The sequence below is a fragment of the Aythya marila genome, assembly GCF_965140915.1.
Source record: "Aythya marila genome assembly, chromosome: 4".
Lineage (NCBI taxonomy): Eukaryota > Metazoa > Chordata > Aves > Anseriformes > Anatidae > Aythya > Aythya marila.
In genome coordinates, this window is record NC_139045.1 from 60,747,434 (window position 1) to 60,761,755 (window position 14,322).

At 40.2% G+C, this 14,322-nt stretch overlaps 1 protein-coding gene across 1 annotated transcript; it reads right to left on the reverse strand.

The window, feature by feature from the left end:
• Nucleotides 1–118: 118 nt before the first annotated feature.
• LAP3 (leucine aminopeptidase 3) lies at nucleotides 119–13,796 on the reverse strand. The gene is made up of 13 exons (XM_082758744.1): nucleotides 13,623–13,796; nucleotides 13,035–13,150; nucleotides 12,627–12,681; nucleotides 11,109–11,214; nucleotides 9,061–9,220; nucleotides 7,364–7,528; nucleotides 6,615–6,773; nucleotides 5,653–5,777; nucleotides 4,172–4,260; nucleotides 3,385–3,487; nucleotides 1,531–1,610; nucleotides 729–841; nucleotides 119–631 (listed from the first exon to the last, which is right to left on the reverse strand). Exons 1-13 carry the CDS (start codon nucleotides 13,710–13,712, stop codon nucleotides 433–435), a joined length of 1,560 nt encoding a protein of 519 aa, XP_082614870.1. The 5' UTR covers nucleotides 13,713–13,796; the 3' UTR covers nucleotides 119–432.
• Between the last annotated feature and the right edge of the window lie 526 nt (nucleotides 13,797–14,322).

Here is a 14,322-nt window from a genome sequence, read left to right on the forward strand (position 1 = left end):
CTCAGGGAACTTTTATCAACAACCCTCCAGCATTACCTTTCCTACTCCGTTAGTCACCCAAAACAGAGACACAGCTACACCACCCCCCTATCGTTATTTCCCTCTAAATCAACAGATGTACCCACACAAATAGGAGATTTATTGATTACAATAATTATGCTTACTTTACATACAAAAGAGGAGCTCAGGTATTTTCCATGATCATGTTTTGGTATTTAATACCTGACATAGTTCAAACTGCATCTTTTTATTTTAAACTGCATAACATAGGGAGACAAATCTCAACTTTGAGATGTTCTTACCCAGCAATGACTTACAAAATGTGGGTATAGGTCATCACTATAGTGAAAATATGTTTGGGGCACTCCGTTATTAACACTTTTTAACTTTTTTTTTTTCTTAAGGCAGAATGGATGATTTTAGAATAGGCATTTATTTGGTATTGTGACTGTCTTGACTTAATCGAGCCGCAAACTCTACTAATGTTCGTGTAGGCCGGCCTGCCATGCCTTTTCGAAGATAGGGCACCTCATCTTTATTGGACATCACACCAGCTATATCCAAATGAGCCCAGTGAGAGGCAGTCACAAATTCTTTCAGGAAGGCAGCAGCTGTGCACGCTCCCCCAGCTCTGTGGGAAGCAGAAAGATGGTGTTACTTTAGAAACAACACAAACAGCACAAACAATAGACTAATACACTGAAGGGAAAGGCTGTTAGCACATCTACCTGCTGTACTTTCCAATGTTACTCAGGTCTGCAAGAGGACAATCCGTTACTTGCTTGGTGTAATGTTCAAAAAGAGGCATTCTCCATACTCGGTCTCCTGTCAAAATGCTGGCCTGAAAAAGAACAGCAATAGTTGGGGTAAAGTTCACTATGGTAGTTTTGGTGTTTCTCCACCCCACTTTTTAAAAAAAAAAAAAAAAAAAAGCTGCATTTGTAAGCACCACCACTATGCATGCTTATCTTCAGCTTTGATTGGTCTGAAACTATGAAATACACTGCAAGCAGAACAATGAAGCCTCCTTTTTGGGTACTTTAATGGTAGTCAACAGGCAAAAATCTAAAGAATACTTTTCCCCCCTGCAATATATTTTTTTTCTGGTAATGTATATATTCTCAAATGCTTCCCTTCAGAGGCTTCCTTTATCTATCACACTTCAGTCACTCACAAGGCCTCTGAATTTCTCTTGGTATTGCTAAGCAAGACCAACAATCTTTGTTAACAAAAACTAATTACTGTCAGTAGTGCAGAGCTTATGCATATGCAGTAAGTTATCAAAGGATGCAGATACTTGAGATAATGATTCATACTTTCTGCTGTATGATACTAAACCTCACTAAAGAGCCAGTAATTAATAGTCATCATTATGTATTTTTCAATTAAATGCAATACTAACACACTCCTATGAGATTTCAAAATGTAGTAACATACTTTTTAGGTTGGCATAAAGACTTTCTGTAAAGCGCTGTTTAGCAATGACAACTATTACTGAATTATTATTTGATAATAATGTTGATGGCCTACCTCATAAAGGTGATTCCAAAGCCAAGATGAATTTGTGAACACTCCAGTCGCAGCAGATCCCAATGCAACATCCATGGCACCTACAGAAAGACATCCTGAAGATTATACAATGAAGGCAAAGGTGGACTTGAGCATGGACTCTGCATCCAGACTCCTCACCGTACTTTCCTTTTCAATTCTCATTATCAGTGACTTCTAAAGTCCGCAAGCCAAAGATTTTGATACACTTATATTTATTTTTAAAAGCTCAAAAGTTTTTTGTTTTTTTTTTAAAAAAGTCTACATAATTGAAGAGGACAAGAATTCACAAAAATGATATTTCCACATCTCATAAAACTAGACTTTCTGCTTTCAGCTTGATGCTTCCTAGTAATACGTCTACCATGATGTATTCAGAAATATGTCTCTTCTCAAACAAAACAAAACACTCAATTTTATTGTTTTCATATCGAAAATATACATGACTGGGCTTTTTCAATGTTACAGACTTACGCAATTTTCCAGCCGGTATTTTTGCTTTTGTGAATTTCACTTATGTAGATTGTTGCACAACATATGCAAATGTGCTTTAAATAAAAATAATCACTATCAAAATAATACACAATGCCTAAGGCAGAGGGATTACATACATATTTAGTTATTTGTTGCCACAGAAATGCTTCTCTAATGCTGATGCCATTTATGGCACTCAATCCCCAGAGAGATTTAAAAAACAAACAAATGAACAAAAAAACTTTAACAAGAATGGTACGTCAAAAGAAATTTCTGCGGGAGCTGTCCTCCTTTCTATTTGTGCCCAGGAATTCCCAACACAACAGTCTGTAGTGGCAGCAGCCTCTTTCCTGTATCATGCCTCATATAGAAATATTGCCATACAAGCCAACCATCTTAACATAAGCATCCCTTCTATCTAGGGACATTTTCCACAGCATTTGAACTTGTAAAGCTTACAGAACATGATTTAAAGCCCCAGTTTCTATACAGAAAGATTATTCTTCTTCTCAGCTTATTCGTTAAGCAACACAGAGGACTCCTATCTGAACTACTCTTCCATGTTTGCTCACCTTTCAGGTGAAGTCACTTCACCCATGACAGCTTGTTGCTGCCGTTCATAAGATGCATACACCATAAATGCTATCTTTGCAGATTTTAGATTTAGAATTATAGCTTCATTCATATATAACTGTAGAGGTAAAACAATTAAAACACATTTTTTTCATGCCTGAAAGTGTGCAAAGAGATACTTCACTGGAATGACTTCCTGTGAAGATGATAATGACTCTCCTACTACATGGAATCAAGGACACCTAAGGTAGCTCAGCAAATGGAAGAACTGGTGCTGGGTAGCTCAGAACTCAAAGTGCTAAGAGGCTGTTCATAATGGAGCTATTTTGGCTCCAGCATGGCCAGTACTGTATGGAACTGGAAAGAGTCTTCCACAGCCATGCCAGTTTCTTTGCACCAAACAGGAGCTGGAAGTTCTTCACTCAGATGTTGGGTGACATAATTGTCTGGAAACAATCATTAAGTTCACCCAGAAACAGATCCACCTGGCAGTACTGTGCAGAAACATCCAAGCCTGCACAGGTTTTCCTGAGCTTATTACTGCCAGCCCAGCTCCACGTGCACTGTTCAACATGTATCCTGCATGCCAATGCCTGCCAGTCCTGGAGACACGCAGCTGAAGAAATTGTTAGAGCATTAACTCTGCAAGCTCTTGTCCTACAACATGTAAAATCACCTCAGCTGCTTTTAAATTTAGTCTGAATTTGTATACATAGTGCAGCTAATCCATAGCCAGTTAATAACAAAGACCTGACGTCTAAAATGACGCAGGGAAGGGAGACTGCTTACCTGTCAGTGTTGCAGCATTCACAATAGCCCTGGCATTAAAATTGTGGGCATAACAGAGAGCATCAGCTAATAGCAGCCTTCCTTCTGCATCTGTGTTGTCAACCTTCAGGTGCAAAGTTAACAAAAATACATTAACTACTATAAACATCCCTTTAACTGACTTATTTCTTACATATTCTCTTAAACAGCTGTCAGATTGTGAATGCACTGTCACAGGCCCCAGGAGCTTAAATCAAAATTTACTCAGTTTCCTCAGAAGGGCCTGGAGGCAGGAGAGGAGCCCCAGTGCAGCGCATGGGGCAGGTCACCACTCCCAGCAAAGGCCCAGCAACCCCCAGGGCTGTTTCAGAGCAAGCAGAGAGATATGGCCCATGGAAACAGCAAGAAACGAGAGGGATCCACAACAAATCATAGATGCATGCCTGGTAACAGTTTCTTGTTAAAATAAATCAATAACCCCATTGCTTCTTTCTCCTTTCAGAGGAAGTTTATGATTTTATTTTCTAGCACGTTCACTAAAAGTTACCATAGTCTTCAGTTTTTCCTAGTGATTTCTAAAACATGCCTAACCTCTTCAATGTTTATATTTGAAAGAATCCTATGATAGCAATTTCTAATTAATAACTTAATTTCTAATTAAACTAATACTTCTTACATTTGTAAAAACACTACACTGGCACTATATATCTTTATAAAGGGTCTTTTCAAATACGTACTCTGACTACGTAACTCGATCAATTAAACCAATTTACCAAAAGTATTCAAAATCCAAGTTTCAGATGCATACCTGTATTGTTTTTCCATTCTTGGCTCTAACTACGTCCCCAGGCTTGTTTGCCTTACCACTGGGCATATTTTCACAGAGGGGTGCCAAACCTCAGAGAGAAAAAGGAAAAGTGCATTACTGGTTTCTTTCTCTGGAAAGAAGCAGAAAAAATATTTAAGAAAGAAAAAAAAAAGAAAAAACACCTTAAGAAAGCAATATTATTCTCATCTTGAATTATGTTCAATAGGTGAGTTTTCGTGATCACTGGAAGACAGCTGATCCAGTTTTCAGTTGGTGCCATTTCTCTGCATGGTGCACCACAAAATTCTTTCACCTACACCATTTTAACACTAGGAGTTACTTCTACTTTATGCCTAGGCAAGTGAGAGCAGAAAAGGTTTAAAATTTACTGAACCTCCTGTCAACAAATAGCATCTCATGTGTTCCATATATGAACAATTAGTCACATGTAAAGGGATTTCTTTCTGAAAATAAAAATTTCTACTCTCTAAGCTGTTCAAGCTCTGCTCATTGTGTAATGTCAAGAGGGATCCAAGGAATTGCCACAGAATGCCAAGCGTAAGAGCAAACAGAGGTGCAAAAGAGTCAACATCAAAACTACAAATGGAATAATGAGATGAAAGACTGTCCATCTTTCCCAGGGAAAACCTGCTCCTGTGTTCTGCTCAGAGAACAAGGAGTATGAGAATTGTGATCGACCACTTTTCAGTGGAGTGGCAGAGAGAGACTTTTGTTCCACTGTTTTCTGCTTAGCACTTCCTATTCTGTGGGAGGAATCTCCTAAGGATGTGTGGTTCATTGCCCTCTACTGGTTGAAGCATGTAAGCGACTAAAACATTAGTTGCCTGAAAGTTACAGTACTCAAACATAAAAACCTAGAATGGATTACATGTTACCAGTGACTGTTTCTTTTAAACAACAGTTCCTGAATCAGCCAATTCTAGCTTTGCAACATCTCTGCTGAAAAAAATAAGTAGTATTCTTGAATTCTGAGAACTATCAGAAAGCTTTTTTGTTGCAGCTGTTTTTAAGTTTCTGCTGAGACATTCACATAAGGAAACAAAAGCTGATCCCTTATCCTGTTCAGCTGGTGCAAACACTCATGGAAGTAGTTCACCTGCTTTTTATTTTTAATTGTTTTTACAGGTATCCACATTCCTTCTTGGAATGAAATAGCAGAACTTCTGCAAAACTTGTTGAAAACAAGTTTATCAACGAGTCTCTCCTCCTAAGATCTAAAAATCATGCCCTCAAAATTTGTATTCTTTCAGTATTTTATTCAAGCAAAGCTAGCGATTTTTGATAAGCAAATAAAGACAGAAGAGAAGCTAAGAAAATGAATGAGATGAGCACGTCTGAAAAAGCCTGACATTTCTGTAGGACAGAATGTCTTACAGCAATGGCTGATACTAGGAAAGGACCTTGTCTAAACAAAGCCTTGTAAAATTAAGATTTTCAGATTCTCACACAAACACACTTACCAATTATGTTAAGAGGTAGATTTAACGTTGCTGCAGTCACAATGGCCGAACAGACAGTTGCTGCCCCTCCCATATCTGCTCTCATCGCATCCATACCTGATGACGGCTTCAGTGAGATGCCACCACTGAAATGAGCAGAACAGTATCATCAACACGGAGGAGCTGGGCGTTACATATGTTGATTATACTCTGTCCATCAGTGTGTTTCAACACCAAAATGTCAGTAAACGCTAGGCTCTGTTTTCAGATTCTCTTACACACATACTGAAAACACAAGGAATCTAGCAAAATTCAGGTGATCTGCACTGGACTAAAAAAATAGACATTTTTCTCATGTGCTCAATGGTCTTCATAACAGCAGAAGAGCACAAAACGAGCATAAAACAGTAGACTTGGTAAAACCAAGCATATGGAAGGAGAACAGATTAATAAAATGTTCAGTAGTTATAACTGTTGTTATTTCCTATTAAAGAAATTGCTACAAAGAATGAACTGTTTTTACTTTAAGCACGAACTAGATGTCCAGTGACAGACTGCAACTCTAAACACTTGACTTTTTCATCCCAAGGTTTCCTCAGGCCAAGAAAAAAGAAGAAGACACTAAGTTTTGTTTTCTTTCCTTCTAGCTTTCCATTTTCCCCTTACAGACCAAAGGCATATCAGTTCTACTTATTTCAATCACTCAAGCTTGTCTCATCCCCAGCAAAAGCAGCACAACCTACTAAATTTGGCAAGTTCACTGGAATGGCATTGAAAGATGTGCTGAGCAATGAAAAAGCAGCTCTGTGTTGAACATGAAGAGCAGGGGGGCACAAGGAAAGCCTCACCTCTGTGTTTAAGGGGATTGCAGTCAGAAGCGTGCATCTCTTGGTTGAATTACACAACTCATCCCTCTGTGTTCCATCCTTTAAAAACTGAAACACAGCATTCCCCCAAATTATTCAAGATATTACCACACATACCTGTCAAATGTAACTCCTTTTCCTACAAATACCAAAGGAGAGTCATTTGCATTAGCACCACCTAAATAGTGGATCTCCAGAAAGATGGGAGGTTCAGCTGAGCCCTTAGCTACACTCAGGAATGCTCCCATCTGTTGTGTTGCTATCCAAGACTCTGGCCTGAAATAGAAATATATACGTATAAGTTTAAATTGGACACTTTGACCAACGCGTTTTGCTTGTCTGTTTTTAAAAATCACAATTCTTGAAGGTTTGTACACAAACTATTAATTCCACTTTAGTTAGCTGTATTGGAAACCTCATTTAAATGCCACCATTATTACTATTTTTGTGAAGCAGAAAAATACTGCCTCCAAGTTCTTGCCTTTTTTTTTTTTTTTTTAGTAAGACTAAACTATACTTTCTGAAAACAAAAGGTATTAGGAAAAAGGTACCTAGTATTTGTAGATTATTCACTGATTCTTCATCAGGCTTCTTCTTTCACAGCACATGTCAATTAAGCAATTAATTGATGGCATGGCTAACTGGTAATCGTTTTATTGTGTCACAGTAACTTGCTTACGCTACTAGCTAGAAGCTCGCCTTCTAAATGTTGAGAGGAGCCTGCAGTCTGGGTACCTTTATCGCTTTTAGCCAACAACTTTACCTGCTTTTGTCATTTGAAATGGCAGAATGAAAACGAGAGCATGTGACAAATTTGGCATGGAAGGTTTCTTACCCTATAAAGGAATCATTTGAATGTATTTTACCTTATATGGACCTTCACGTTGCTGCTGAAACCCCTGAGCTTCTGTTCAATATATTCAGCAAATTTGACTGGAGTTATATAATTGGCTGGAGCCTCCATCAGGTACCGAGCGAGGTTCTGACCCTCAGCATAGATAACACCTTTCTGCCAGGCTTCACTTCCAGCACTAAAAAACACCATACAACAATCATGATTGTACAAAAGTAAGATAATATCAGCATTTATTTGTTCTCTCCCATCTGAAAATACGGTATTATTAATACAGGGGAATTAAGAACCTCTTATTACCCTTCCTACAAGGAATTTACGATGAGATCCAATGTGTATCTAGTTTAATATCTCATCTCTGGTTCCAGTCAGAGCCAAATGCTTCAGAGAAAGCTAGAAGAATCCTAGAGCAGACAGATGTAAAATTATCTGATATATGTGGTCTTGTCCTAATCCTTACTAGTCAGAGATTGTCTTGATCTTTAAGCACATGGTTTAATATCCCTTCCAAAATTTGTAATCGCATTAACTACAACACCCCTGAAAGTTTTTATTTACCGTACAAAGCCTCTGAGTCTGTTTTTCAATTTGCTTAAGTATGATTATATGATAAGAGTGGAACTTGGACCTCAATTCACAGTGCACTAAAGACATTTCGCTAATAAAAGATAGAACAAACATTCAAAAAGCTGACTGCATAGGAAATAGGGATCTCTGATTATTTTGCAACACTACTAGTACATAACCTCTCATTTTACTGAGACAGAACTAAAAGACTTGCTTATTTGCTTTAAAAGATGCCACGAAGCAGGGGATTAAGTTGGATTCTGCTCTCAAAAGAGCAATACAGGGCAGATGGAAGCCAAGAAGAATATAGAAACATTGCTTGGATATGCAGAGATGGAATTAAGAAGCCAAATCTCACCTAGAGAGAAACTAGCAAAAAGTGGGAAAGGCAACAAGAAGGCTTCAGCTGGTACATCATCAGCAAAAGGGTCAGGATATCGGTGTCCCATTGCTAAATGGGGCTGGCAATCTAGAGAACACTGAGAAGCCTGAGGTTCTCAATGCTTGCAATCCCTCAATACTTCTTGCTTAGTAATACAGTTTGGAGAAGAACAGTACACCCATGGAAGCAAAAGCCCTGATACTACTTTCTGCCCCCAAGAAGCAAAACCCTTGATATTATTTTCTGCCCTCAAGGAACAGTGATGTTTACTTAAAGTCTGTAAGCACCACAGCTTTTCTTCTTGCATCTTGTTCTGTGAATGCAAATATAACAGATGAACTATGTAAGACACTCATTATGGCATGGTCTGGTCTCATTTAGCATTTCCTAATTATCAAAAGGATTTATTCACTTACAGAGTTTGAAATACCTCTGCTCCACAATTTTATCATGCAATACCAGTATAAGTCCTTGTACATCAGAGCAATCTTTCAAGTAGTTTTTTACTTTTATTTTTATTCTGGACCTTCTTTTCTATGAAGCAGCATTTATTTACCCTTATCCTCAAAACACAGCATACTAACATAACCTATGGAGCAAACACTATGAATATACCTGATGTGTAAAATACTTAACTCCTTGAATTTCCTTAAGACAGAAATTGCTGCTAGACCTATTCTAACATTTCTATTTCATTCTCATGCACAAGCATGCTCAGTTTTATAAACAAACAAATATGCAAGCTTTCCTTTTGCCATCACCTTCCATGAAGCTGAGGAGTAACTGCAGTTTTCTTTTTTTGCTTCAGCTCATTGTATTCATGCAATCCAAGGACAGCACCTTCTGCGGCCGCTTGAGCATCTCCGCAAGGGTCCACTTCAACACAGGGGATTTCCAGATCTTGGATCTGTCTACAACCAACTGAAAAACACAGTATGGAATTAATAGGCCAAGTAGTGCACAGAAGAGCAGAACAGGTGTCTGATGTGACCAATGTAATACTTCAAGGAAAGTATTCAAGGAAAAGAAAAAACAGCTTTACACAAGATATCCGAGTTTAAAAGTAAATAAACAAAAAAGATCATGTAGTAAAATAATTTAAAATGCTAGTGACCATATATTGACAAGTTTTGATAAGTTTTTTGATAAGTTTCAATGATCAAGCCATTTCACAAGAGTAAGAAGGAAACTTCACAGTAGTTCTGATTCCTTTAAGCTCACACCACATCAAAGAAAACCTCTATCATTCTGGAGTGTTATGGGTTGTGAAGACCTACAGTTATCAAAAATTTGCCCTGATTTTTTTTCCTAAGACTAAGTAACTGTTCTTTTCTGACAAAGAAGCTCATACACTATTTTATAAACATTATTAAAAAACAGACATAATTCCATACATTTTACAGTGTTTTTACAGAAAAATTTAACTGTTTTGGCAGCTGGCGAGACAATGTGGGTTAGCCCTTTGGACTAAAGGGCAAAGCCAACACACAGAGATTCACTTTCCTCATTATTACAACTGTCACAGATGTATGACTGACCTCCTGTCTCAGATTATAACCATTATGGTGAGAACTCTTTATTCTTGTTTTATACACAGTTAGATGCAAAAATCAACCCCTAATTAAAACAGAAGACCTTTTACTGGGTCTGGCTGAGCTGGAGTTAATGTTTTTCATAGCAGCCTCCATAGAAGTTTTAGATTTTTGATCAAAATGGTGTTGATTACACAACAACATTTTGGCTATGGCTGAACAGTGCTCAAACAGCACCAAGACTTTCTGCTTCTCACTGTGCTCCCTACCCCAGTGAATAGGCTGGGGGTAGGCAGGTAAATGGCACGGATCACAGCCAGGACTCCTGACCAGAACTATCTAAAGGGATATTCTGTATCACCCTGATCACAAATAATAAAAGCTTGGTAGTAGGGACAGGCAGATACTGTTATTCAAAGTAGCCACTGTTCAGAACTGGCTGGACATTGGTCAGCTTGTGGGAGGTGCTGAGCGATAGCTTTTGCATAATGTTTTCTTTCCTTCAATTATTAAACTGTCTACCTTGGCTAACAAGTGGTTCCTGCTTTTACTCTTCTTATTCTCTCCCTGTCTCACTGAGGGGAAAGTGAGCAAACAGTTGTGCGGGTGCTTAGCCGTGAGTTGATGCCCCAGCCAGCAATGTCTAAGCTGTAAAGTAATAATTTGTTTGTTATAAGGAGTAACAGCAGGGTTATCAGGTATCTCCGCTACCTACAATTCCTGAAAGTACAGACTTATCACATTGTAACACACCTCACAGTTATACGAGGTGCCCACTGTTACCTTTGTAACACAAAATGCACCACAATTTCAGTAACAGAAAAATAAGAGGCCTTTGCCTGTGAGGGATAAGGAAACATTCTACTTAAGTTGGGAAAGTTATCACTTCACAAAACAAAACTCTCAGTTACAAACTAGAGCAGCAAAAGGAAATCTATATGCATACTTAAGTACAGCACAATCATTAAGTGCTCACTTAATTCTCTCAGGCTTCAAAATCACGGCAATTAAACAAGTGCATTTTCAATACCCCACCATTCAGGAGACGTACTGAAGTTATCTGTCTGCAGGTTGATTTACATGCTGTATAACTTCTTTCTCACTAAGAAAAAATCTCATGAATGTCAATGACAAGTAAACACATTTCCCAAACTATGCAGTATGTTTTGCATTTCAAAACGAAAGCGTATGTAGACTTGCTCTTCAAAAATGGAACATGCTGCATCATTAAAAGGCTTTTCTAGACAAAAAGTTAAGAAAATAAGAAAACAGTTAACCTGCAACAGCTGCACGAATATTTTCTTTGTCTTCATTCCAGTTTTCTTGCTCATTTATTCCAGCATTCTTCTTACCCAAGCCAACTACAGCCACACTTGGAAAGTCCTACACAAAGCCAACACACAAAGAGATTCACTTTCCTCATTATTACAGCCACAGCATGGAGTTGTTACAGACTCCACTTTACCAACCAAACACAGCATTAAAACACACTCAATACTTTCTCTACGTCACACAGCTGATTTCTGCATAAGAGCACCAGTATGGTACCACAATCTTACACTCCTATTCGTTTGCCACAGGCAGCCAAACAGTTGTCCTGCTTGTCCATTTCACAATTTGTATTGAAGCAGATAGGGCTTTATGCTAAACAAATAGCAAAAGATATTTCTGTCCTTCTAAGTGTACCCATTTTCACTCAGAAGTACGTTCAAGCTAATAAAATCTCTTCAAAGGTCAAAAAATCTCTTCAATCTCTTCTCAAGCCTACAAGCTGAGCTGAGCTGGTGTGATTAGCCACGTACCAAACCAAAGCTGAACAGAGGTACACAGATCCAGAATTCAGGAAAGTAATGTAGCACAGCAAACTACATTCTTACCTCATAAACTGAAAGTAATGGGCAAAAAGGAAGAGATAACAAAGATGAAAGGAGTGTTTTAAGAACATAGTCAAATTTGTATAACCTTGAGTATGGCTTTATACAAGTGAATAGATTCCCACTGCTCTCAGGAAAAAATGAACTTAATCTTAGACTTTCCCTTACCCTTCCATCACAAATAGCTGCTCTGTCAGCTTATTTATTTATTTATTTATTTTTACACCATAAAGCCTCTTAGTCCACAAGATGGTGGAACTAACATAAACTTGCCAGATCAATGATTCAAGTTATCCTTTTTTAGCTATTGTTATTTTAAACACTAAGGAGAGGTCATTAGGCCAGATTCTACTACATCCTCTTGCAGAGATTTCCAACTCACTTTAGGTCATTCTGTAGGCAGAACCGGCATAACAGGACCTTCAGGGGACTCGATTTCCATGAAATTCATGACAGCCTTTCTACTGAGTACATCACCTGTGTTCTCCACATAGGTATTTTTGCATGGTAGGCATTAATCACTACAAAATGATTTATTTAAAATCATTTACATAGCCCTAACATACCATGTAATTACATACACAAGAGCACCTAGTGTCATATTGGAAGTCTGCCTACCCTCTAGCTATCTGACCAAAAAGGTTCAAGTCGGAACCAGCCAGCTCCATCCAGACACATTAGATGAGTTACGACTTCTCAAATGGCAACAGAAGCTTAACTTTAAGTGGGTGAATCCCCATCTCGTACAACTGTGAAATATCATGTCTGTGCAGACAAGAGTTCTGCCTGAACAATGGCAGAGAGGGAAGAAAAGTGCAGAGCATTGACACAAGCACAGCAGTGAACCAAGCTTAAGGTAAGATGCACGGGCAAGCCTCACTCATTAATAAATATACATCATGAAAATTCCACCGTTCATACCTGATGCAAACCATGGAACAGGTACGTTTTGCCTTTCTTCAAAGGTGGCCCACAACTACAACACAAGAAGGTTCTTTCAGTAAAGAAGCCTTAACCAGGGTAACAAGGCTTATGGTATACTACATTAACCCCACAACCACATTGAGCTTCTCAAGACTATGCTGGGACACTTGGCTCAGTGCTCACTCACAGAAAAGGACTATCCCTGTGAGTATTTTGCTTCTCTTTCCTTGATGCTTGGCTTCTGCCACAGGAGTTTCCCTCCAAGCTGCTCATCCTGGTGGGAGCAGATACTAGCCTGAAAAGGGGTGTGGGTTCAAATGCCAACAATGATCAGAAAGACAGCCCCATTCTTATTGGCGTTTTAGAGATACTTTAATCCATTTCAGGAAGGTAGCCAACACTTACACCGACAGAAGTTCTCTCAGCTTTCCAGACACGAGCCTATCGAAAGCATCTCCTGCACTAGTGAGCTGGGCAGCACCTCCATCCTGCTCGCTCGAATAGGCTCCCAGAACGAGGCCCTAGGAAAGGATGCACATTAATGTAAACAGCGTGAAGTTTAGAGATCTGACAGAGAAACAAGCACAGCGTTCAGATTGCTGCTGGTTTACACGTGCATGTCGGCTCATGCACCCATCTGACGTGCAAGGCACAGAGCCACGTGCTGGCGGTACGGGATAAAACATTACAAAGGAGGCACTCGAATACCAATCCCTTCGCCTCCAGAACTCTTGCAATCCGTAATTTGAAGGCACAACAGATTTTTTTTTTCCACTCTGCGCCCACCAAACGCGGCTCCTTTGCCTGGAGCCCCGGGGACAGCGCACAGAGCCGCACCGCGGCCGGCCCCGGCTCCCCAAGGCCAAGGGGCAGGCGAAGGAGCCCGGCAGGACACTCACAAACCGCCTGCCCCCTTCCCTCACTTCTCCCGATCCCCACACGGGCGAGAGGGGCCGTGAGGTGGCGGTCCCACAGCTCCCGCTGCCCCCTCACCTTCCCGCCCGCCCCGCGGCTGTAGCCCCGGCCGGGGAGGTGCCCAGCCAGGCGGCGGGCGGCCACCCTCCGCACACACGGCACCAACATGCCCGGAGCTCACAGCCCCGTTGCCTCACAGCTCCGGAGCCCCACAGCGGAGGCAGGCGGCTGTGCCGGCAGCCGACCCCGGCGCGCTGCTCGCCTCATCAGCAGGCGCCGAGCGGGGCGGTGCTGGAGGAAAGGGGAGGGGAGAAAATGGCGGCGCCTCCCCGTCGCCTCTTGAGGTGAACGGTATTGGAAGCAGCGGGTTCGCACCGCCCAGAAAATCCTTCTCCACCCGAAATGATCAAATTTCCAAACATTTTGTAAGCCCATAAGCGACACAGGACCCGTGGTCTGCACCCCGTTGTTAGTGCAAGGCGTGGGGAGCAGCGGGTGTTACGGCGGAGTTTTGACCTCTTGTGGTGTGCTCCAGGTTAGCGTTCACACGTGCTGCTGAAGGTGAAACAACTTGTCTTGGAGGCTTACCGCAGCCTTTAAAAACCAGACCTGATATCTATGCAGTGTACTTAATGTACGTGTGAAACACTGAAGTGTAAGTGGTGTATGAGAATTGAAAAAAAAAAAATCTTTCAAATGCAGACAACAAGTTTAAGTTATTTCCCATATAGGGTGGTAGCTTACTTGTATGATATCCTCGCATTTAGGTTCTGAGTGA

Coding starts and splice junctions, on each gene's coding strand:
- LAP3 (XM_082758744.1), bottom strand. CDS start 13,712: ATGTTGGTGCCGTGTGTGCGGAGGGTGGCCGCCCGCCGCCTGGCTGGG. Junction 3,488..4,171: donor AGAATGGAAAAACAATACAG/GTATGCATCTGA, acceptor TTGCACCTGAAG/GTTGACAACACAGATGCAGA. Junction 632..728: donor AACATTGGAAAGTACAGCAG/GTAGATGTGCTA, acceptor TGCTTCCCACAG/AGCTGGGGGAGCGTGCACAG.